Consider the following 25,238-nt stretch of genomic DNA (forward strand, 5'->3'; position numbering starts at 1 on the left):
CAGATGCCCATCAACTGATGAATGAACAAAATGTAGTCTACACAATGAAATATCATTCAGCGATAAAAAGGAATGAAGAAGCATTCGTATATGCCACAGCATGGGTGAACCTGGCAAACATAATGCTAAGTAAAAAAAAAAAAAAGCTGGTCACAAAGGACCACATACTCTCTCATTCCATTTACATGAAACGTCCAGAATAGGTTAACCTGTAGAGATAGAAAGATTAGTGGTTGTCTAGGGCGGGGGTGGGGGGCGGGTAGAAGGAAATGGGGTGTGAGTGACTGTTAACAGGTCACTTTCTGGAGCTGATCAAATTGTTCCAACATTGATCACGGTGATGATGCACGACTCTGTAAATATACTGAAAACCATTACACTGTTTACTTTAAACAGATGAAATGTACGGTAAGTAAATTATATCCCAATAAAGCTATTATTTTTTTTAAAAGCCAGTGCTAATAACTCTGTGCCTAGAAATAAAATGGATAAGATAGAAAAAGAGTGACATAAAGATCAAGCTTTGTTGACCTGTCCTGAAAATATGTAAAGAAATATGTATCTGATAAAATACGTCCAATAAAATACAGAGCCCTGCCAGCTTAAAAAAAATTACTCAAAAGAGAACTAAATTATTTACAAGGAGGCTCACGAAAAAACTGTTGGGTACTTTCAAAGTGATAGTGCCACGGTTATTAGATAAAAGAAAACACTGGCATAGTTCCAAACGGTCCCACATGAGGAATTAAATAGTGGACTTTCTCCTTTAACTAATCTATGCCCTCTTCAAAAGCATCTAAAACTCAACTGAAACCGCCCACAGGGGCAACAGAGTTTTGTATTTTGACACAGCTCCATGGCCAACAATTGTACATCAATCATTTTAAAGAACTGAAGTCTAGAAATGGCTGGGTGAAGGTGTGAGTCTTAGTCCAACATCGGACAACTGGGGTTTTTAAAAAAAAATCCAGCAACGTATAACATAAGCAACTTTAACTGTTCTGAGGCCAGTTGGCTAATCCCAGGACGGGAATCATCAGGAGATCCAGAGAAAGAAATCAGCCCCTTCCTCGAATATCCGTCAACTGAGAGTCCACGGAGACAAACAGCCTTCCGATGACACAGCAGTGACCGCCGACACGTAGTGCCAAGTGTGGTTTGGATTATGAAATGTCACTGTCCTGTTAGCTGGAAGTTACTTCTTTGATTCTTTAGTTTGGGCTTACCTGGTGAACTGGATTATTTTATCTCCACCCAGAGCTATTATGTCTGAACCCCTCGTTTCACTACAGGGATGCAGTCTGGGTGTTGAGATCCCCACATTCAAAACTACCTACTCAAACCATGTTAAACTGCGGTGCTACTGCACTCAGTGAAAGGAGTTATGAACAGTAAGTTATGAATTTAGCATTTAAAAAAATTTTTTTAATGTTTATTTATTTTTGAGACAGTGACAGAGCATGAATGGGGGCGGGGCAGAGAGAGAGGGAGACACAGAATCCGAAGCGGGCTCCAGGCTCTGAGCCCGATGAGGGGCTCGAACCCGTGAACCGTGAGATCATGACCCGAGCCGAACATGGACACCTAACGGACTGAGCCGCCCAGCGGCCCCTTGAATTTACTATTATGAACTGAACATTCGTGTCTATTCAGATGCTGAAATCTAATTCCCAACGTGATGCTATTCGGAGGTGGGGCCTTTGGGAGGGCCTTTGGGAGGCGATTAGTGAGGGTAGAGCCCTCACGAATGGCACCTAGTGCCCTTATAGAAGAGGCCAGAATGCCAGCTTGCTCTCTCTGCCACGTGAGGTTGCAACAAGAAGCCGGCTGTCTGCAACCTGGAAGAGGGCCGTCACCAGAACCTGACCATGCCGGCACCCTCGTCTTGGACTTCCCAGCCTCCAGAACTGTGAGAAATAAATTTCTGTTGTTTCAGCTCGCCTGTCTGTGGTATTTCGTTACGGCAGCCCCAGCTAAGACTGGTTTCTTTCTCTAAGTTTATAAAAAATAACGTGCTGCGTTGGAAGACGTGGGAGGTTCCATTTTGATGTAATTCATGAAAACTGAAACGACCACAGATCGGGAGATACTGTGCGATGCCCAGTCTGCTGTCCCTTCTTCTAACCGAGCCAGTGGCTTTGCCTTTGTGTTACTTACTCCCCTCCTTAAACGTGGCTTATGCTGCACCCCTGCATTCTCACTCACTGGTTTCTGTGAACCACCCAACAGGTCCATCCCTTCAGAGCTCTCTCTGGGGTCTTTTACTTGCATTAGCTATCTAAACGGAAGGGGCCTTCATATCTGCTGCAATCTTACAAGCCAAACGCAAACAGCCAAACCGCAGACAACGGGAGGAAAGTGGGCAGAGCTTTTCAGGCTAAGCCAATGGCTTCAGATATGATCATTTTAACCATATGCTGCTTTCCAATCTTTTAAAAATATAATTGTATCTATACCCACACATAGCCTTCAGCGTATTATGTTTAAGAGCAGAGGTGCTGGGAGGCACCTGGGTGGCTCAATCGGTTAAGCATCCGACTCTTAATTTCGGCTCAGGTCATGATCCCACAGCCATGGGATCAAGCCCCGTGTGGGGCTCTGCACTGAGCGTGGAGCCTGCTTCAGATACTCTCTCTCACTCCGTCTCTCCCTCTGCCCCTCTCCCCAACTTGCGCTCGTGCGCGCTCTCTCTCAAATGGAGAGTGTTGTTGGTGAGAATTAAATGAGTAATCCAAATCAAGCATTTTGGACTGTATCTACCATAAATCAGTGCTCAATAACTGCTAACTATATTATCAACCTATCTGAACAGATTTCATTCACATTACTTCTTTTTCATAGAATTATTTCAGGAAATCCGATGGGGAAGATGGGGATAGTGGTTAGGGGAACAATCTACAAGTCTGCTTAGCGTAACCATCATTATTTTTATTAGGAAAAAAAAAGCCTGGTGCCTTCTTTTATTTTTACAATAAATATGGCTAGTGGATATATTTATCCCATTGATATGTTTAAGAAAAAAACCCTGGCAACTCTCCACCCTCTCCACCCCCAGGTCTTTGCCTTTCCCCTTCTTTAGCCCTGAATTTTGCTCACTCAAATCAATCTTCCCTGTTTTACTAAACTCTCTGTGTACTTTACCTGTAAGAGTAAATTAACATTAGTGACAAATTCTGTAATAAGCGCCATGACCGCTCGACAACCGTTTCCTGAGGTGACAGGTGTGGGGCCATGAAGGAAGAAGACGGGGCGGACTGCAGACAATGGGGCTATGAGGACAGCCATGAAGAGTCAAGGGTAGTGTCCCAATGTGGAGAAGGCACAGGCCTGAGCCAGGAGACTCAGCACCCCTGCTGTGAGGGAACTGACAATGATACCCTTCAACTCGAGGAGAAGAGGCCTGAGACAATGAGCCCAAAATAAATTGTGTTTCATTGAGCACAAGGGGCCAACAGTTGGGCATCTTGTCCTTCAGTTTCAGTCATCTGATGGCCCCTCTTACCTCTTCCACCACTTCTTCATTTCTAAATTAGAGAAAGTGCCCTTCTTGGCACCTATTTGTGAGAGAAAGGCCTAGAATGAATTGGGCCCAGGGCCTGGCGTCTTATAACACCAAACATTCATTTCTCTTCCATGCCTCATGTCCATCGCTGGTCGACCGTGGTTCTGCTCTGTCTTGTCTTTCTTCTAGGAACCGGCTACTGGAGCAGCCTATACCCACAACACTGCCCATCCCATGGCAGGGGAGAAGAAAGACAGCGAACCCTGAGCTGCCTCTTCAGGCTGCCAGCCAGAATGGACACATATTACCTCCCCTCTTATCTCATCCATGAAACCAAGTCTCATGGCCATTTCTGAGTTCAACAAGGGAGAGATGTGAAATCCTCCCCTAAGGATGGGAAGCAAATAATTAACTATTATGTGAACAATTATGTAAACAACTATTACGTAAAGAATTGTGAATAATTATGCTGTCATGATGACCTTACCTGCTAGCTGTGGTGGGTTGGGACCCCCACCTTTATAGCCCACTGATAAGTGAATCTGTAGCAATCAGAGATTAACATGGTAACGAGCCATTTGCATTTTGCTTTTTGGCTTATAAAAAAGTCTCTCTCTGTCTTTCAAAAATGAATAAATGTTAAAAAAAAGACTGGCTTATAAAAAAGTATTAAATAAATGATAATTCCTACTCTTTAGGACAGGGGTAGGAAGAAAAAGGAATTGAGATATTAATATCAGGTAAGGTCTTTGCTGACTTTACTGCAAAGAATATTACCAGGGATACAGAGGAATATTACATAAAAATGAAAGAGTCAGTTCACCATGAAGACTTAACAATCCTAAATTTGTCTCTACCTAATAAGAAGTAAAGGGATAGACACACAGAGGTCAGAGTCCAGAGTCCAGAAATAGATCCACACAAATATGACAAATTGATTTTTGACAAAAGTCTACAGACAAACGGGGAAAGGACATTTTTTTTTTTAAGATTTTATTTTTAAGTAATCTCTACACCCAACATGTGTCTCAAACTTACAACCCTAAGATCAAAAGTTTCATGATCTACCGACTGAGCCAGCCAGGCACCCCGAAAGGACAGTTATTATTTTAATAAGTGGTGTTGGAACACAGAAATACAAAGGGTAATAAAAGAATACTATGAACCATTATGTGCCAACAAATTGGATAACTCAGAATAAATGAATAAATTCCTAGAGGCACACAACTTTCTAAAACTCAATCACACAAACCTCACCATACTCACGGAATGGAAGAATTGTTAAGTTAATTAAATTAATTGTTAAAATGTCCATTCTACCCAAAGCAATCTACAGGTTCAATGCAATCCCTATCAAAATACCAATAGCATTTTTCACAAAACTAGAACAAAAAAATCCTAAAATTTGTATAAAACCACAAAAGACCCCAAATAGCCAAAGCAATCTTGAGAAAGAAGAACAAAGCTGGAGGTATCACAACCCCAGCTTTCAACATATACTACAAAGCTATGGTAATGAAAACATTATGGTACTGGCACAAAGACAGACACATAGATCAATAGAACAAAACAGCCAGCCCAGAAATAAACCCATGATTATATAATCAATTAACCTACAACAAAGGAGGTCAGACTATACAATGGAGAAAAGACAGTCTCTTCAATAAACGGTTCTGGGAAAACTGGATAGCTATATGCAAAAGAATGGAAATGGGCCCCTTTTTTAGACCATACACAAAAACTAGCTTGAAATGGGTTAAAGACTTAAACCTAAGACCTGAAATCATAAAACTCCTAAAAGAAAACATGAGCAGTAATTACACGGACACTGGACTTAGCAACATATTTATGGATAGGTCTCCTCAGGCAAGGGAAACAAAAGCAAAAATTAACTAATGGGACTACACCAAAGTAAAAAGCTTTTGCACAGTGAAGGAAATCATCAACAAAACAAAAAGGCAACCTACTGAATGGGAGAAGATATTTGCAAATAATATATCTGATAGAGGGTTTATACCCAAAGTATAACAAGAACCTATACAACTCAATAACAACAACAACAAAAAAGCAAATAATCTGATTTAAAAATGGGCAGAAGATCTGAATAGACATTTTTCCAAAGGAGACATACAAATGGCCAACGGACACATGAAAAGATGCTCAACACCAGTAATCACCAGGGAAACGCAAATCAAAACCATAATGAGATCACCTTAAACCTGTCAGAACGACTAGAATGAAAATGACAAGAAATGGGTGGCATTAGCAAGGATGTGGAGAAAAGGGAACACTTGTGCACTGTTGGTAGGAATGCAAACTAGTGCAGCCACTATGGAAAATAGTACTGAGGTTCCTCAAAAAGATAAAAAATAGAAATACCATACAATCCAGTAATTTCACTACCCAAAGAAAATGAAAACACTTATTAAAAAAGATATATGCACTATGTTTACTGTATCATTATTTACAATAGCCAAGATAAGGAGGCAATCCAAGTTTCCACTGACAAACGAACAGAAAAAGAAGATGTGGTTTATATATACAATGAAATATTCCTTGGCCATAAAAAAGAGTAAGACTGTGCCATTTGTGACAACATGGATGGACCTAGAGGGTTATGCTAAGAGAAAGACAAGTACCGTATGATTTCACTTATATGTGGAATCTAAAAAACAAAAACAAACAGAAACAGATTCATAAGTACAAAGAACAAACTGGTGGTTGCCAAGGGGCGGGAGGTGGTGAGAGGATGAGTGAAAGAAGTGAAGACGATTAAGAAGGACAAACTTCCGGTTATAAAATAAATAAGTCACAGGGATGAAAAGTACAGCATAGGAAATACAGTCAATAACATTGTAAATAACTTTGTATGACAGCAGATGGTAACTATACTTACTGTGGTGAGCATTTCATAATGTATATAATTGTCAAATCACTGTACTGTATACCTGAAACTAACATAATACTATATAGGTCAACTACACTTGAATTAAAAAAAAATACTCAAAGAAATATTGAAACCACTCAAGGAAAGAATGAGAATAATAAAAAGATGTGCTATTTTTAAAAATGTGAGTAAACAAAAACAATAAACTTAGATGTCAAAATTGTCGTCAACATGGTTCTAGAGCAAAGCAAATACCGGGCATCCATATGCAAGAAAATGAATCTCAATCTCAATCCTGCATCTCCTACAAGAGTTAACTCAGGGACGCCTGTGTGGTTCAGTCAGTTAAGAGTCTAACTCTTGATTTCAGCTCAGGTCATGATCTCACAGTCATGAGATCAAGCACCGTGTTAGGCTCTGTGCTGAGCTTGGAGCCCGCTAGGGATTCTCTCCCCCATCCTCTCTCTCTGCCTCTCCCCTGCTCACTCTCTCTCTCTCAAAATAAATAAATAAAACATTACAAAAATTAACTCAAAATCACAGATCTCAATGTTAAATGGAAGCCTCTAAAACTTTTATAAGCAAACACAGAAGAAAAACCTTCATGACCTACAGCTGGGCGGAATTAGCCATGAGAGTACTAAAAGGAAGATCCATAGAAGAAAAACCGATAAATTGGACTTGAGTAAAATTAAAGACTTTTGCTCTGCGAAGGACACTGTTAAGAGGTAAAAACAAACAAACAAAAACAAGCTACAGACTAGGAGAAACTATTTGCAAGTCACATACTCAACAAGAGAATTGTATTCAGAATATATGAAGAACTCTCAAAACTCAACAGTAAGAAAACAAACAGCCTAATTTAAAAATTGGTAAAAACAAACAAAAAAACTTGGATACTTCACTTAAGAGGACTTGACAGATGACAAATAAGCACATAAAAAGCTCAACATCATTAGCTATTAAATACAAATTAAAACCACTATGAGCTATCACTACATACCTATTAAGATGGCTACAATTAAAAATACTGCCATTACTAAGTGTTGACAGAGACGTAGAGTCACTGGAATCCTCTTATGTTGCTGGTGGGAATGCAAAGTGGTGCTGCCGCTCTAGAGAACGGTTTGGCAATTTTTTTTTTTTAAGCTTATTTATTTTGAGAGAGAGAGAAAAAGAGAGCACGAGCAGGGGAGAGGCAGAGAGAGAGGAGAGAATCTCAAGCAGGCTCCACACTGCCAGCACAGAGCTCAACGTGGGGCTCGATCTCACAAACCGTGGGATCATGACCTGAACAGAAACCAAGAGTCAGACGCTTAACTGACTGAGCCACCCAGGTGCCCCCAGTTTGACAATTTCCAATAAACTTGAGCACTTACCCTACAACCCAGCAATCCTGTTCCTGAATATTTACCCTAGAGAAACAGAGACCTCTACAAGCATGTGTAAGGCAGCTCAATTCTTAACTACCAAAAACTGGAAACTCAAATGTCCTTCAATAGGTGAATGGATAAACACACTGGGATATATCCCTATAATGAATACTACCTAGGAATGAAAAGAACAAACTATTGATATACAGCAACTTGGATGAATTTCACAGGCCTCATGTTAAGTGAAAGAAGCCGCTCGCAAAGGTTACATACCACATGATTCCACTTATATGACATTCTTGAAAAGACAAAACTATAGCGATAGAGAAGTGATCGGTGGTTTCCAGGGGTTAGGGGTGGGGAGAGGGTGTGACAAAGGGGTAGCAGGAGGGAGATCTTTTGGGGTTGAAGGAACTGCTTTGTATCTTGATTATGGTTACGGTTACATGACTCTACACATGTTTTAAAATGCACAGAACTGTACACTAAATATATGGAAAAGGAAATTTATTGTGATTTCTAGCACTTTTTACAAAAATGTTTTATTGTGACATAATTCATATACCATATACTTTACCCATTTAAAGGGTACAATTCAATGGTTTTTGCTATAGTTACAGACTTACAGAAACATCACAGTTAATTTTAGAATATTTTCATCACTCCAAAATGAAACCCCATACCCATTAAAAGTCATTTCCCATCTGCCCCTGACCTTCAAACTCCCAGGCCTTGGCAACCACTAACCTACTTTCTGTTCCTATAGATTTGCCTGGACATTTTGTATAAACGGCCTCATACCATATGTGATCTCTCATGCCCGGCTTCTTTCAATCAGCATAATGTGTTCCAGGTCTTTCAATGTTATAGAGGTGTCAGTACTCCATCCCTTCTTATTGCAAATAACATTCCGCTGTATAGACATAGTAAATTTTGTGTTCCCACTCATTAGTGGATGAACATTTTGGTTTCGGCAAGTGTAGGGGTACAGGGGTAGAGGATGACCAAAGAAAACAGTAGACATGATTTCCTAAGAGTGGTGTGCATGTAGTTGAAAAAACACATATTCAACATTATAAGTATCTACTTGAAAAATGAAAAAAAATGAAAGCTAAAGCCTTCATACAAGCTCAAGAAAGAACACTTACACAATCTTGGCTGGTGGCAATACAAAGATGATTCTCAGAGCAAGCAGGAAATGGAGATTTTAACAACAGAAGAGAACAGAGATGTTGAAACGGTGATAGTTACTGCCCTTAGAGGATGTGTAGAGGGGACAGGAGAGACAGGTAAGGGCTGCAAAGTAGATGCTGAGCCAGTACTGGACCAGGAGAATGCTTATGGACTTGGGCAACCGGTCGAAACAAACTAGAAAGAATTCAACAAGAATTTATTTATTGGGCTCATATGCTTAATAAATGTTTGCTGAACTAATTTTATTAGCCAACACTCCCACACATTCGAGTCGACTCAGTTCCCTTTACACATACATTCCTGCCCCAGGGGCCCCAACACATCTTTAACAGAACCTCTTCTCTCTTTCCCAAATCACCCCCTCCTTCCCAACTCCAGCAGCTACCCTGTGACACTGACATTATCCGGTCCCAACACTTAGGTGCAAGAAATTTCAACCATACAACAATGACTACAAGTTTTAACAGTCACCTACCAACAGCATATGAGTGGATACCAAAAAAGCCAATGCTGTGTTAATGGAAGCAAAGTTTTCAGATGAGAGAAATGAGAGTCTCACTAAACTGCCAGCCTCACGGAGCACATCTAGCATATTTAGTCACTGCCAAACACCATGTTTTATTCATTTAAAAATTTTTTAATGTTTTTAATTTATTTCTGAGAGTGAGAGTGGGGGAGGGACAGAAGGAGAGGTGGACAGACAATCTGAAGCAGGCTCTGTGCTGACAGAAGTAAGCCTGATGCGGGGCTCAAACTCATTAACTCTGAGATCATGACCTGAGCTGATGTCAGACGTTCAACCAACTGAACTACCCAGACGCCCCCAAACACCGTATTTTACAGGGGACGTTCACCACCTAGAATGTCCCCAGAGGGTGATTAGGGCTATGAATAGGCTGAAAGCCAAATCTCATGGGAACAGGGGAAGATTATGGGTATTTAGAGAAGGCTTAATGGAGAGCAAGTTAGCATCTTCAAAGAGCTGAGAGGCTGTCTTGTGAAAGAGGGATTCAATTTTCCCAGTTACTAAAACTCAAGTCAGATTTCAACTCAATACAAGAACTTCCTAACATTTAGAATTTTCCAAAGAGAATGGACAGGATTGTAGGTAATGCGGTCTCAGTCTGGCATTATTTGGGCAGAAGGAGCCTGAGCGCCAACCCCCACCCCCACCGCCCACACACACACGCCCCCCCCTCCCCCCAGGAGGTGTAGTGTATAACGTAGTGGTTAAGGGCATGGGCCCTACTCTACATAAGATACAGCTGGGTTCAAATTTCTGTCCTGACACTTACCTGCTATGTGATCTTGGGCAAATTACTTAACTTCTCCGGGCCTCGATTTCTCTCTCTATAAAAAAGAGGATTCAAAGCAGATTGGAGAGCATGGGTCTCCCTGGGCCCTTCGCTTGATCCCTACCCTAATGGAAACACTGTTGTCTCTGCCTGTCTAGCACCCGTTCTGCTTTTTCTGGTAAAGGCCTATTATTTCCCCTACTCTGATTCAGTGTGATTCTGGTGGGGCTGACCCATCACTGCCTGCCCCCTGGCCCCAGCCCCAGCTTCAGGGAAGGACATGGGATCCCAGGCCTGGCCAATCTAGGCACAGTTCACGGAGGAGCACACAACCCAAGCTGGATCAGCTGAGAGCCATTCTCGTCAGGACTTGTGCTGGAGCCACTATAAAAAAGCTTTCTTTTTGCAGAGGCCACCACTCTAAAAGGATACAACCTGGAGCTGCCAAGCGGGCACCGCTGCGACCATGTGGGATGAGCCCGCCAGAGAATAAAGTCCACTCCAAGTCAAAGGCGGCCAAGCAATGCTAAGAGACATACTTGATCATTTGAGGTCCCGATTCCAGCCGTGCCTGAATCCAGAACAATCCCTCGGACTTTTCAGTTATTTGAGCAAGAGATCCTCTTTTGTGCTTAAAGGCTGTTTGAGGCGGGTTTCAGTCATTTACACCTGATAGAATCCTGACAAATGCAATCATGAACGTTTAAATGGCCAAAGTGAACTAGATACCATAATTTATTTGATGCTGTTAAAGACATCCAAGGTTGCGGCAATATTAAAGCAAAATACAGACGCCTGACGGTAGCCCCACAGTACTTCACATTGTCCAATTCAATTTCTAGCTGGAGGGCACGGAGATGGATGTGGTCTATGCACCAAAATTGGCAGAGTATAAATTCCCTCCTCCCCTACCGCTGTCCCACGAGAAGATTGGAATAGCTCCTTACTGATGTTCCTGCCTCTAGTACTGGTCCCTTCCAATCTATCCTCCACAAAGGACGGTCGCAGAAAGAACTAGAATCTCAATCACTGCCCTGCTCAGAATGCTCCAATCCTACAAAGTAGGCTCATCAGGTGCAGCCTCCTCCTCCCACATCTGGCCCAATCACCTGACACTCCTTCCTTCGCCCCTGCCCCCAAGCTGGAATTCGTTTCCTGCCCGCACGAGCACACTTCCGCACACTTCCGAGCCCGTGGGCCCGGAAGGTCCTCACGCCAAATGCCTCCCCACACACTTGCTCCTCTGTGAAGCCTCCCGGCTGGCTCCCTTTTCCTATACTCTGTGAGACAGAGGTCAGAGGCTTCCAGCTAATCTCTGCCCTCAGTCCTTTTTCCTTTAGATTAAGAATGGCTAAGACCATGTCGCTGCCTTGCTCAGTTCCAAGGAAGAAAAGTACAATTCGATTAGTCAAATGAAATACCTAGAAGAAACTAGGACAAATATTGAAAATACATGATTATTCACTATCATCCCCCAACTCCAACCCCATGTTGGAAAGCAAAAAACAGAAAGTGAAAAATTCTGATATTAAAAACTCCAAAAACTGGTTAAATTCATTTGTCATGCTGAAATTTTATTCTAGCAACTACCATTTAAAATATTAAAGGGGACAGGAAAGGGCAATCAATGCCTTGGACTTGAGATGTTTTTTAGGGTGGGAATTCCAAAAGTCTTTGTCTTAAAATGATTACATCTGGGGCTCCTAGCTGGCTCAGTCAAGTAGAGTGTGTGACTCTTAAATTTCGGGGTCATGAGTTCAAGCCCCACACTGGGAGTGGAACTTAAATTAAAAAATAGAGTGTTAAAAAATAAAAAGATTACATCTCTAATTGAGACCACGGGGTGTGTAACACTTTATCAGTTTAAAAAATAGGTTTTGTATCATTTGATATGTAAACCTTGGGCATTCAGAGAATAATGCTGAAAACGGAAACTCTAATATGCAGCAGGCCTCATGCTTTTACCCAAGGAGATCACAGGTGGGCAACTTTTCCTTTCAACTGATGTCTTTTTCTAAATTGCTGCTTAGCAGACTTTCCCCTCTGGGTTCACAAATAATACACACCTCCAAGGTGCCCCGGGCCTAGGCACTTGCACCATCTCCTATGACTGAAGGATGGCTTCCAGGGAAATAAACTAGGTCAGGAGCCAAGTACTGCAAGCGCCCATTTCAATCCAGTTTTCTTCCAGCTTCAATCCAGATCCCACTGCCCATCTCAAAACTTTCGAAACGTACGGAAACTGGCTGGGCCCCTTGGCTACCATCAAATGGACAAAGGATTTTACCACCATCTTAGGCTATTTTATTTCTTTGCCTCTCTTGCCGATCCCTGTAGTAAAGTGGGGGATGACTGAGATGTCAGTCCGTAGCCAGCTGTGAGAAGTGATGGAGTACAAACGCGGTGGGGTTGCTGGGATCCTCTTGGCCGACACCTGAAGTCTGAGGTTTCAGGGATTGCTGGGTACCACACTAGTAATGCTTCCCCCCCACAGAAGAGTTGTGGGCATCGCTATTTATTTGCAGCTCTAAGACTGACTTTGATTTCATTAGGCTCAGGTTCAGAGCACCAAGTACCACACGTCACTGCGAATCTGGACTCACTAGAGGATCTACTAGGAGTTGACTGATGGGCTTTGGGGGGCAGGGAGGTGGAGGTCCATGAGACTCCTGGAAATTCTTCATGAGCATTTTTCTCAGGAGACAATAAAACATTCAGCTTTCACCAAGCTCCCAAATGGCTCTGTAACTCATTTGATTAAGAATCACTACTCTACATGTATGTTACGAACATTAATTACGTTCTCTCCACCCAGTGTGAGGCAGACGTGATATTTATTTCGCTCTGTGACTTTCACTAATAGAGTGAAATAAATATCACGTCTGCCTCAGAGTATAAAGAAAGGGCCTATGAAAGTTTCACTATTTTAACAGGCAAAAATAAAGGGCCTATGAAAGTTTCACTATTTTAACAGGTAAAAATAAGGAGAATGCAACTTTTAATTGGTGTTCACAGCAATCTGGTGTATCTAAAGTATTTCTCTCCATTCCTCTCATCGCAGGGCTGTCGGCTCACCAGAAGGATGGCCTTGAAAAAGGTCCCCTCAACTCTCCTGGCTGAATTTTTAGCTATAAAAGGAAACCAGTTGATCTAACTAGATGATCTTTTGGATTCCTGCAAAACTGGAAACAGTTCTAAATCTCTCCCGTGTATGGGTTATTACAGTCCTCTATTTGTTAAGTGGAAGATTCAAGGGCTTTTTTCATTCAATTACTCAAATGTTTTCATCTGGCACTAAAATATTTAAAAGCTGTCCTGAAAAGAGCACAGCAAAAGCCCTCCTCCTGGCACCCAAAAGAGTTGAAGTAGGAGATGGCAAAAGGCAGGGCACTGAATTATGTGAAGGAAAAGATGTCATCCGTTCAGTACTTTCTTTCTCCAATCAACACACAGAGCAGACAGCCATCTATCTGCCCTAAAAGGGCTCGGGGATCCTAAGGGATCTGGGGACCACACTCCTGAGAACCACTATACTACTTCAAAGCAGGAGTGGATTTTTCCTATTCATGTTTTAGAAATTCTTGTAAGTACGTGTCCCTAAGCAAGGAAGAATATTATTGGGGATGCTTTTAAAGTTCTACATACGCAATAGCAGACTATACTTATTCTTCTATAACTTGTTTTCACTCAACTTTAAATTTCTGAGTGCTATCCAATTTGATACATGTAAGTCTAGGTCACTCATTTTAAGTGCTATATGGTGTATGGCTATTGTGTGGCTAGATATCTCTATTCGTCCTTTCCCAAAGTGACAAACACTTAGATTGTTTCTAATTTTTCCCTCTTACGATGCCTCAACAAATGTCCTTGTACATGTCTCCTTGGGTAACAGGTAAGAGCACGTCATTGGTATGCATAACTACATATGGACCTCCTGGGTCACGTGATATGCATCGCTTCAATTTCACCAATATCTCCAAACCGTTTTCCAAGGTGGCTGTACCACTTAACAGTCTGTAACTTACATTTTAAGGCACAGACTACTAGCTAATCACTAATTGGATTTCCTCTTCTTCTTAGGCCTTCAGCTATACTGCATTTCCCATCCTCCCCTGTAGTTAGATGCGACCATGTGTTTGGGTTCTAGCCAAAGGAACCTGAGTGAAAGTGAAGTACGCAACTTCCATGCCTTGACCGTAAAACTCTCCCATGAACAATCTTCCGAACTCTTTCCTGATCCACCAGCTGGAGGTCGACATTCAGGGTGACCTTCGGAGCTGCACACTGAAGCTGGCAGAGCCACTGGTAGCCCAGGTCTCTAGATGACACCGCTACTGACCTGGACCCACACTGGCTGTTACATGAGTGAGAAATAAACTTCTGTGTTTATTCAATGAAATTTTGGGCTTTGTTCGGTCTATCTTAACTAGTGCCTCTTCCATGAGTAGCGTATGACAATTGCCCCTTCTCTATAACCTTGTCAACACTTAGAATTATGCTTCCAAACTGCTGCCAATCTGTCAGTGTGTATTGTCTTGATCTGTTAGAGTTCGAGATACTAGCGAGGTTGAGTCATCATTTCACATATTTATTAGTTTCCTCTTCTGTGAACTGCCTATTTATATTATTAGAATACAATCACGGAAATAAAATATATAAAATTACTATAAATGAGAAAGAGAATCAACTTAATTAAAGGGAAACTATGAAATAGGACACTTGGACTTAAAATATTTTTCGGTTATTTTGGAACTTCTCTTTGGTGTTAGGAGAAGTAATGAAAGGAGAATATTTACAAACACAGAAGCCAAACAATAATGTCAACTGCTATCTAATCAAATTGAAACAAGGTCTCAAGTAAAAATTGAAACGTAAATCAATCAACTATAAGTGGCTGGCTCCCTAAAGACTCTTTTAGGATTAAGCTTCTGTATTCATTATTTATTAATCACCCCAAAACTTACTCTAAAAATCGAGAATTCTAGTTACAGTAGTTTTGGGTTTCCTATGGCATTTATATCTGCAAATATCATCTCTATCCTGCTCATTTGTTTTTCATCTCTGTTATGTGGGTCACAATTACAGTGCTGAATAGAAGGAACGATAGTGGCGATCCTTGATGTCCTTGATTTTAAAGATATTGTTTCTAATCTTTTGCCAATACATTAGTCATGTTTGCAGATTTTTTTAAACAATTTTCCTTTATCAGGATAATACAATTCCCTGGAATGCCTAGTTTGCTAAGAGGTGTTTGTAATAAATCATTTCAGATGCTGAATTTTATCAAAGGTTTTTCTACACTTACTGAGATGATCACACTATTTTCTCCTTTAATTTGATAATGTGGCAAAATGCATTAGATTTTCTTATAGTAAATTTCTTAGTATTCCTGGGTAAACTCAACTTGATTGTGATGCATTTTTTTAAACAAATTATTGGGTTTTTTTAAATGTTTATTTTTTTTGAGAGAACAAGCACAAGCAGGGGAGGGGCAAAGAGAGGAGGGGGGACAGAGGATCTGAAGCAGATTATGCGTTGACAGCAGAAAGCCCCAGGAGAGAGCCTGACATGGAGCTGGAACTCACGAACCATGAGATGAAGACCTGAGCTGAAGTCAGACTCTTAACCAACTGAGCCACCCAGGAGCCCCTGTGATACATTTTTTAATACACTGCTGGATTTATTTTATTGAGTATTTCACTTTGTATTTCACATCAATATTTATAAGTGAATTTCCTCCCTAAATATTATTTCTCATTATGTCTTGTTTGCCTATGGTATCTTGGGATATTGGCCACAAAGGAGGAGTTAAGAATTATCCCTCTTTATCTTTTATCTGAAACAGTTTAAGATAGGAGTTCTCCGTTAATCCTTTGCACCCACCCCTCTCACTCCATTGTATTCACTGGGCAAAGCCCCACCTCTTGTTAAATCTGACTCTTTGCCTACTCTGGGGGTGCACCTGAGCAGCTGAATGTGGCTGGAGAAAAACACAGCCATAATTTCCACTGGAAATTAATGACCCTCCAGTGCTGTCCAACAATCCTATTAAAAATCCCTGATTTCCTTGAGAAGGAAGGACTATTTTATACCTGCTCCTCTCTCTTCGATCCTCCAATAACTCCTCCCCATCTGTACCCCTGGCTGATGACCATGCCTTATGTTTCAATGAGAAAGTAGAAACAATAAAAGAGAACATGGCGCCCATGCACCCTGCCTTCCTTCTTGTTTTGATGCATAAACAATCTGTGCTCCTCTTTAAGGTCACCTACCACGTGTGTGCTACACTCCACCCCTCTCACTCGTTCAAGGCCTTTGCTCCAGTGATTTTCACTCTGCCTCTTCTCAGTCTTCCTTGGCAGCTGGTCATCTTCTGGATCTTTCCACCTCTGTAAAGCTCCTCTTTGAACATCATCTCTTCTCTGTCTACACTCACTCCTGTAATCTCATCCAGCCTCATGGACCTTTTAAACACCACATATAAACCAATATAACTCCCAGATTTTTATCTCCAGCCCAGACCTCTCCCTTACTTCTAGATTCATATATTCAATTGCCTACTTGCTACGTCTACTTGGATGCCTAATGGGCACCTCAAACTTAATAAAAACTCCTTATCTTCCTCCCGAAGTTTGTTCTTCCACAATCTTTCCCAACTCAGTAAATGGCAATTCCATCCTACCAGTTGCTCAAGCCATTAACCTTGGAGTCATTCTTGACTTCTTTCTTCTACACACCTCACACCCAATCCACCAGTAAATCCCGTTGCCTCTACAAAATTTCCCCCAAACGCCACCACTCCCAGTGGTCTCCACTGCAACCACCCTTGTCCAGGCCACTGTGGTCCAACTGCAGCAGCTTCTCAATTGGTCACTCTGCTCTGCTTTGTGACCTCTTACAGACAATATTCTATGCAGGCGATAGCGGGATTCTTTTCAAACATTATTCAGATGTCACTCATCTGCTCAAAACCTGCTCATGGCTTCACTTCTTAGAATAAAAGTCAAATTCTGGGGCACCTGGGTGGCTCAGTCGGTTGAGCACCCGACTTCGGCTCAGGTCATGATCTCGCAGTCCATGAGTTCAAGCCCCGCGTCAGGCTCTGTGCTGACAGCTCAGAGCCTGGAGCCTGCTTGGTATTCTGTGTCTCCCTCTCTCTCTCTGCCCCTCCCCCACTCAGGCTCTGTCTCTCTCTCAAAAATAAACAAACATTAAAAGAAGTTAAAAAGTAAATAAATATATAATACCTCTCTCCTTAATGTGATAAAGGCCTAAGAATGCTTTAACCTACTTCCCATTGCTCTGCTATGTTATCTCACAGTATTTAATTCTATCTTTTTTAAACCTCCCCCAAACCAGACTTTACTATTATTATTACTATTTGTTCCCTGCTCCATGTTTTGGTTATCCCATTCTTTTCGTCTTAAATTCCATTGCCCCTAAATAAATAATACTCAGTTACTGTTCTTATTTCTTAATTATATGCTTTTTATAACAATCTGCAGTTACGGTCACTGCCTAGATCACTTTTTCTTTCTAATCCATATTCTCTTATCACTACTTTGTGCTTAACACTTTTATGAGCCTTCAAACAGAACTTATATTCAAGAAATGTACATTTAATGTTTATCTGGACCAAAATAAATCTGAGAATTTCTTTTTTTTTTAAGTCAATGATTACTTGAAGATACTTCCTGGAGTGTATATTTATACTCTCTGTGTATATGAAATCCTATCTGCAAAAGAACCCTTTTATAAACATAGCTCTTCTTTGCCTTAAAAATTTGAGTAATATTTAGTAGCATATGTATGTGGCAAATGACTAATGGAAAAAGTTGTTCTCTTTCACAGATACAGGAAAAGGAATTAGTTGACACGCTATTGCCTCTAACAAAAGAATGTTTAACATGTTTAACACTGAATGATTCCTAACGAGTGAAATCAATTTAGAAAGCAAATCAGAAAACAGAATTCAATGAAAAACACCTCATAACATCTCCATACATCTACAGGAGATGGGGAGATACAGCATCAATTTAGAAACCGTTAGTCCAGCTCATTCATTTTTTTAGTATGGCAACATATGCATAAAATTGCCCATTCATTTTTAGAGTGCTTAGGTGACCGAAGATCACTCAGCAAGAGGATGAAATTCTAAATGGGTTAAGGGTCTACAACTGTGAAGCCCAGCTGTTGGGGCTGGATGGGTTGGGGGCGGGGTGGGGGGCGTGATTCTGTGAATGCAGACTCCTGGCATTTCCCAGCAGGATGGGACGCGGAGGATTCTGGTCAGCCGCAAGAGTACAGAGGGCAAATCTGAGAGCTTTTCACCAACTACCCCCCAAATAAATACAACTAAAGGCTAAGATAACTTTCTTTTAATCATTAAAACGTTGGAGAGGAAAGTCCAACGCTGCACGTTTGCTCTAATGAGGCAGTTCTTTTGCTCCTGAGAGAAGGCAAGCCTAGATCAATGGCTGGGTCAGAGCCCGCAGGAAGTATTTGATCAACAAGGATTTAATGGTTCCTTTCACGAGCCTGGAACACTGCTTAACTCAAAACGTACAAAACTGATGAGGCCTCTGTGCTTAAGGATCTCACTGCATCAATGGGGACACATAATCATGTTCACGGACTAGAAAGCAATTAGTGGTTGTATCAGGGCCTTCAAGAAAGGGAGTATTATGGCCCAGGGTGGTGAGGTGACGACGTGTGGCCCAGGTATGTGTGGCCTATGTCAAAGTCATGATACCACCAACAGCACTATTTACTGTTGGCCTACTGGGCGCCAGGCAACATACTAGACCCGAATTTTCTTCACAATACCTCAATGAAGGTAGGTGTTACTGTTCCCATTTTACAGATGCGGGCGTGGACTTAAGAGATGTTGAGTAAAAGCTAACACATCATTCAAGGCAGAGCCGGGGACACAAACACGGGTGTGACACACGAACCAGGCTTCATCACTTCTCCTTATAGCCCCTTCCATGACAGTAATGAAGGGAAAAACGTTTCAATTTGAATTTTAAAACAATCTGCCGATGTAATTATAATATTTTCCAAACGGGAAGGCAAAGAGTAACCACCCTTTGCCCGCCTGTTCCTTGTTCAATTCTCAACTTGAACATCATCTCTTCCAGGACTCCACCCCTGGTCCCCAAACTGGGCTAACCTCCCCCAAATAAGGACCGCAATCCGTGTGCAATTTCTAAAGCCAATAAGCTCTGAAAATTTAAAGTCTTTTCCTAAGTTTGTAGCAAGCTTGGTGGCAAAAGGTGACCTGAACTGATGTGAAACTATTTCAGTCTTTGCTTTTCCTACTCAGTGCGAATATTCACATTCGGGTGTGAGAAAAATGGGTCCGAGGGATGCTTCCCATTGCAGTTATTAAAGACTATATGTGTATATTACCTTTCCAAAATCCAAACATTTCTGACTTGCAAACATCTGGCCCCAAGGATCTCAGACAAAGGAGTCTGGACCTACACCTTATGCACAGATCGCACCATACTACGAGGATTTATTCTTTTCGTAAGTCCAGCACTTGACAGAGTGCCTTGCATATAATAGGTACACAATAAATATTTCCTGAATGAAGAAATGAGACTGAGAAATTGGTTAAGAAGGGAAAATGGTCAGTGGCTTGGGAATGATTACAGCTCCGACTTGTAGCCTGAGCCTCTACTCATGGAATGCCACTTCCTTCTCAGACATGGAGGTCCTATAAATAGTTGCTGCTGATTGAGGGCAAGGGACATAGCTGCTGTCCTCACTAGGAATAAAAATAGTCCAGTGGTCTTAACATGATGGGCCCACATATCACTTTAGCCCAGTAATACAGAACAGCAGGCATATTGATACATCAGACCACATGGGCAGCCTCACAGGTCCCCTTAAAGCTGGGAGCAGAAGACCTGCGTTTGGCTCAGACGGTAACCTTTCTGGCCTGTGGTTTTCTCACCTGTAAAATATCAACCAGAGTAACCCCTGAGGTCCTCCCAGGCGGGTCTCTAACAAAGTGACTCAAGGAGCAGCAGCAGTCGCCCCACTCTCTTGAGGCCGGATGCAAACCTCAGGAGGTTCTTCGCTCCTGTCTACTGCCCTGGCAGTCCGAGTTCCCCATCCTTATTCAGTGTGCTCTGTCCAACCTATACACACCCCCTCTCTCACCCCCCAAAATGGACAGTCAATGCAAAAAGACGCATTTTTGTGTCCAGGGCACGGGGTCGGGGGGGGGGGGGGGTGGGCTCTGTCTTCGATCCCAAACAGGGGTCAAAGAATCTGTGAAGAGTGGCCACACAGCACTTCGGTCCCCTGAAAGAGGATGGGGTGGAATGGGGGTGAGGGTAATCACTGGCCAGCAAGCTCTGGATTTGAAGAGAAAAACCTCTTAACTGCAAAGTCTCAGGACGCGGGAGGGGATTGGGTAGGAGAGTAAGTGCCACGAAGAGGGCAGCTTGGGGTGGTCCTTCCTTACCTGGTAGCACAGGATGGTTTGCTGTACCAGCCGCGCGTATCCATCCAAGCGGACTCCGGAATTGCTCCTGCTCCTCATCTCCGCGTGCTGCCCGAGCCCCGGCGCCCGACGGGTTGTGCAGAGGTGGCACGCCCGGAATGAGGCCGCCTAGCGGGCCTGGTTCCCAAACACTCACAGCCTCGTTGTTCTCGGGATGGAGCCTGGCGGTGGGAGGTCGAGACTTTTTAAAATGGAAGAAGCAAAGTATGCTTGGAAAGCAAGCCAACCAGAGTTTCACTCTTCTGGAAGGCGCGGGGGCGGTGATGGGGGCTGGCGCTAAAGCGGTCCCGCCTTGACCAGGCCCGCCGCACGCCCGACGCCCGCGGGTCCCGGGCTGCCACACGGGAGACGCGGGGAACTGGGCTCTGGACGTGAGACGACAACGACCCCGTCGAGCCTTTTCTGCCTTCCAGAGGTCTTGAAGAGGCCCCGGGGCGGGCCGCCAACCCTACCCAACCAGCCTGCCGCAGCACACTTGCCGCCCCGCCCCCGCCGCGGAACGCAACCTTCCGAGTCGCGGCTCGAGGGGGAAAGAAAACGGGGTGGCCCACGGGAGCAGCGGAGAACCTGGCTCCGGGCGGGAACTCGGTTGCCTCCCTGAGCCCCTTACCTCCCCGCCGGCCGCCGACCGCCGAGCCCCGAGGAAACTGGAGAAACAGGCCCTTCCGCGGAGACCACCTGGACGTCCTGGGCCCGCCCCACGCCCCACCCCTGGACCCGCCTCCAGCTCCGCCCCCGCCGCGGAGCGGAACCCGCGGAGCTGGGCTTGAGGAGCAAGGTAAGCGGATCGCTTTGCCAGGGGCCCCGGACGCCCCTAAAACCGCCCACTTGTGGCCCCGCCCCTCCCTGGGATGAGCTCACCAGCGCGTCGATGAGCCCGCCTTCCAGCCCCGCCCCGCAGCGGAGCGGAACCCTCCGCGTGTCGGGGATAAGAGCCGGGGATGAGCCGCCAACCTCATCGGAGGCGGGAGAAGTAGGCCCGCCCACCGCGGCCGCCTGAGCGCCCGACCGCGGGCCAGGATCACAACTGTGTACCTGGCCGCGTCCCCACCTCCCTGCAGAAGCAGAGTAGCGGGGCCCCTCAGGGAAGGAAAAAGGGGATGTCGGGGCAGAGTTCCCCGGCTGCACCCCCCCCCCCCACTCCGGCTTCTGTAGCGCCGCTCCTGGTCACTGCCCTTGAAGTCAGGCCTGCTGTCCACCTCCTATAGGCCTACAACTTGAAATTGGCATCACAGTTTTCCGTAGCGGCTAATAACCTACAGTTCACAGGCTTTGACCCAGTGTTCATTTTCCAACAGCATCTGTTCCGCGGGACAGCTCGGCTAATGGAATTTTCACAAGTCTTCTGCTAGTCTCCATGCATTTACTATATGCTTGACCTAGTAGGCCATTCTTCTCCTTTTCCTCCTCCTCACCTATTTACTGAAGCCTATCCTTTAAGGGCCTACTCAGTTCCCCCTCCTATAATAAGCCCTCCCCATTCTCTGAATTCCCACAATTTCTTTGTAAGAACTTAGGTTTTGGAGTCAGTTCAAATTAAATTCAAATTACGGGTTGTGCCATTTACAAGTGTGAGCTTGTCTGCCATTGAAGCTGTTTGAAACTCAACATTCCCTTCCGTAAAATGGGGATAATAGCACCTACCTCCTAGGGTGGCCAACATCAAGAGGATGGATATAAAGCATTTAGCACCATGCCTGGCTCATAGAAAAGTACTTCATGAGTCGTCATAGTTGTTTTCATCTGTCATTTGACAATGTACTGCCTCATATTGTTAGTTTTCAGATAAGGCATGCTTTTCTAATGATTGTAAGTTACTCATTGAAATAGTCTTTGATATCTCCTGCCATGTCTGGAACAGTGTTGAGCATGTAGTGTGGCTCAGTGTTGAATGAATGAAAGAAAATCCGTCCTGCTAACTGGGTCCCCTTAACTGAGTTCACTTTAGAAATTCCATACCATAAATCTATGTCACTCAACTAAAGCATCAAACCCCTCATCATCTCACATACTTTTTTCTTCCTATTGGCTCTTAAAGTATGCAGCAACCCATGTGATATGCCTCCATGCAGAATTTGCTATGGTCTAGGGGTGAAATGAGACATTGTTATCACCAATCTCTTTTGGAATATGTACTCTTACTAGAACTCATATATTTTGAATCAAAAAGCTGGGATCCTTGCTTCATTACTGTTTTTGTTCATACTGAATGCTTCTTCAAGAGTCCATTTTGCAGCCATGGGAGGCAATAACTGATAACCTTTGCTCATTATCTGGCATTTCCATCCAGTATGGAAACATTTTTAGTTTATCTCATTCTTAGTAAATTCTTCTGTGCACACATATACCCCTTTTGGTGTATAGCTAGTCTTTATGCTTAAGCTTTGGCCTGTACTTTAGTGAATATTATCATATAAGCTATATTTTTCAATAAGCTTGAAATCCAATGATAAAACCAAGAAGGAAGGCTACAACTGTTTACCTTGTAAATTCCTATGCAAATTTTGGGCCATAAACTGTGCTACATAAAAATCAGACTCACATCTTAGTATCCTATGTCCCTAAGATACAAAACCTCCATATATTGGTTTCCATATCCACAAAGCTCTTCTCTGGCTGTGATCCAACAGAAACCTGTCTCCATGTCATTTCTCAAATATTGGTCAAGAATCAGATATGGAACGTGATGGGGTATGTTGTTGTTTCTGAAGCTGATGCATGATCTTCGTAAACATGAAAGCCCCAAACTGGACTCGGGTAGCACCCCATTTGACTTCTCAGACCCCATCCAGAGCGTCTGCCCCATTGTCCTGCCATGGGGGCTGAGGCCAATGAAGTTCCCATTGGGCCCCATGTCAGCATCCAAGGGAGAAATCATCCAATGTTTCTTCTTGAAGGCTCAAGTTTTTGGGTCTAAAGAAAAGCACTCCATCTTTGACACAGGGGAGAAGGTCCATTCTAAATCAATTTGCTGAAAATAGCCAATTTGCCAAATTTCATTATTTTTTTGGCAGTTAAATTTTTGTTGACTGGAGGTCATTTTCATTGCAATATTTTAAAGAATGTACAATTTGTCTCTATTCCAGGGTCCTGTAGCTAGTTTGAGACTAAGAGGTAAAGAGGAGAAACACCGGGGACTGTAAGATTTCTTCTCAGTGACGAATATATAGATATATTTAGAAGAATATATTCTGAAAGAATGTATTCAATTTTTGTCTGGCCCAAGTTTTTAATGCTTTACCTACAGAAAAGGAAAAAGAATCTACTGACAAGAATTCTGCCCATTCAAGATTATGTTTTTGTATCCACCCAGTCTTTCCTTTTTCCTCTCCTTCAGACTCCAACTACATCAGCGTGGAGCTGAGGCAGAGACATATTGAACAGTCCTTAAAATGCCGTCATGGAGAAAAAATGGCAACACACGAGTCCAATCGGTAACTTGTTCGTTCAGTGAAGCAGTCCTTTGTCCAAATGGCCTTCAAACCAACCTGCTTTCTAGGCAACCTCATTAGATACAACCTAGTATCCCAAATGAAGCCATGTCACCATTTTTGCTAAGAGCAGTCATGAAAAGTCATGAACAGCCTTCGGCTTTTGCTAAGAGCTCGCTGAAGTGAAGAGTTACTTTGTGGGATTAATGACTGCAGTGTGTTTTGGGGAAAAACACTTCTCAAATGTTCTGAGGAGATTCTTCAAATTCTGGTCAGTGCTGTGACACTCCTCGCCTCCTCACACTGGCACTTCTCTCCCTTTCGATGGAATCTCAGACTGTGACGCCAATTTTAAACTCAAAGGAGGATGCTTCTCGGGGACATTCTCTCCGTCCTGCCCCTTATCCGTGTGAAGTAAAAAAGGAGACAAGAGAATCTGGCTTAAGGCCCACGGCCCAGACACAAAACACAGCAGGAAAAATGAGGCGGCGATGGACAGGATCTAAAGAATGTTGGAATTGTGCATTCTTTGGTGTATGCTTTGATCACACCATGTGCAGGAGATTTGGTTTCTGAGCTCTCACGCCCAGATCTAGAGTAGCTCACCACCTTCCTCATCAGTGGAATCCTCAACATCTTTGGGGCAGCTGAGCATCATAGGAGAGGCTGCTCTAAGACCTCTTGTGGAATCGAGGCCAGTTTCCCCCATTGGTGGCTCCCACATGCTAATCAGTTCCCCAGAAACCCCTAATCCTGTCCTCACCTTCTCGAAATCCTACTGCTGAATGCTGAGGAAGCAGAGACATGGAGGGGATCTAAATCTGGGACTGTGTGGGCCAAAGGCAACATTTGTCACAGAGGGAATCTTGAAAGAGATCAAGAGGAAAATGAAAAGGCGACCTCAGAAACTGATCTTGTGAGGAAGACCCTTGCTCTAACCCCGCAGTGACTGTGTGTCTGCTGTTTGCCAGGAGACGTTACTGTCACGTTCATCTCAGGCCACTTACACGCCATGCCGCCAGGGAAAGAGACTGCAAACG

The 25,238-nt window shown here is 43.3% G+C and overlaps 1 protein-coding gene across 7 annotated transcripts in view; it reads right to left on the reverse strand.

Moving 5' to 3' along the window:
- The window catches only part of PHKA2 (phosphorylase kinase regulatory subunit alpha 2), a 70,409-nt gene extending 48,944 nt beyond the window's left edge, over positions 1 to 21,465 (reverse strand). For 6 of the 7 annotated variants that reach the window (XM_042974475.1, XM_042974474.1, XM_042974471.1 and 3 more), the window contains exons 1-2: positions 21,378 to 21,465; positions 20,729 to 20,928 (exon numbers count right to left, since the gene is read on the reverse strand). In XM_042974475.1, the coding sequence (XP_042830409.1) occupies positions 20,729 to 20,806 (78 nt within the window). In that variant the 5' untranslated portion in view covers positions 20,807 to 20,928; positions 21,378 to 21,465. Of the gene's footprint in view, positions 1 to 20,728; positions 21,048 to 21,377 lie in introns of those variants that run through there. The other variant, XM_042974470.1, reaches the window with a different exon arrangement.
- Between the last annotated feature and the right edge of the window lie 3,773 nt (positions 21,466 to 25,238).

This window comes from Panthera tigris, chromosome X (assembly GCF_018350195.1).
Source record: "Panthera tigris isolate Pti1 chromosome X, P.tigris_Pti1_mat1.1, whole genome shotgun sequence".
Taxonomy (NCBI): Eukaryota; Metazoa; Chordata; class Mammalia; order Carnivora; family Felidae; genus Panthera; species Panthera tigris.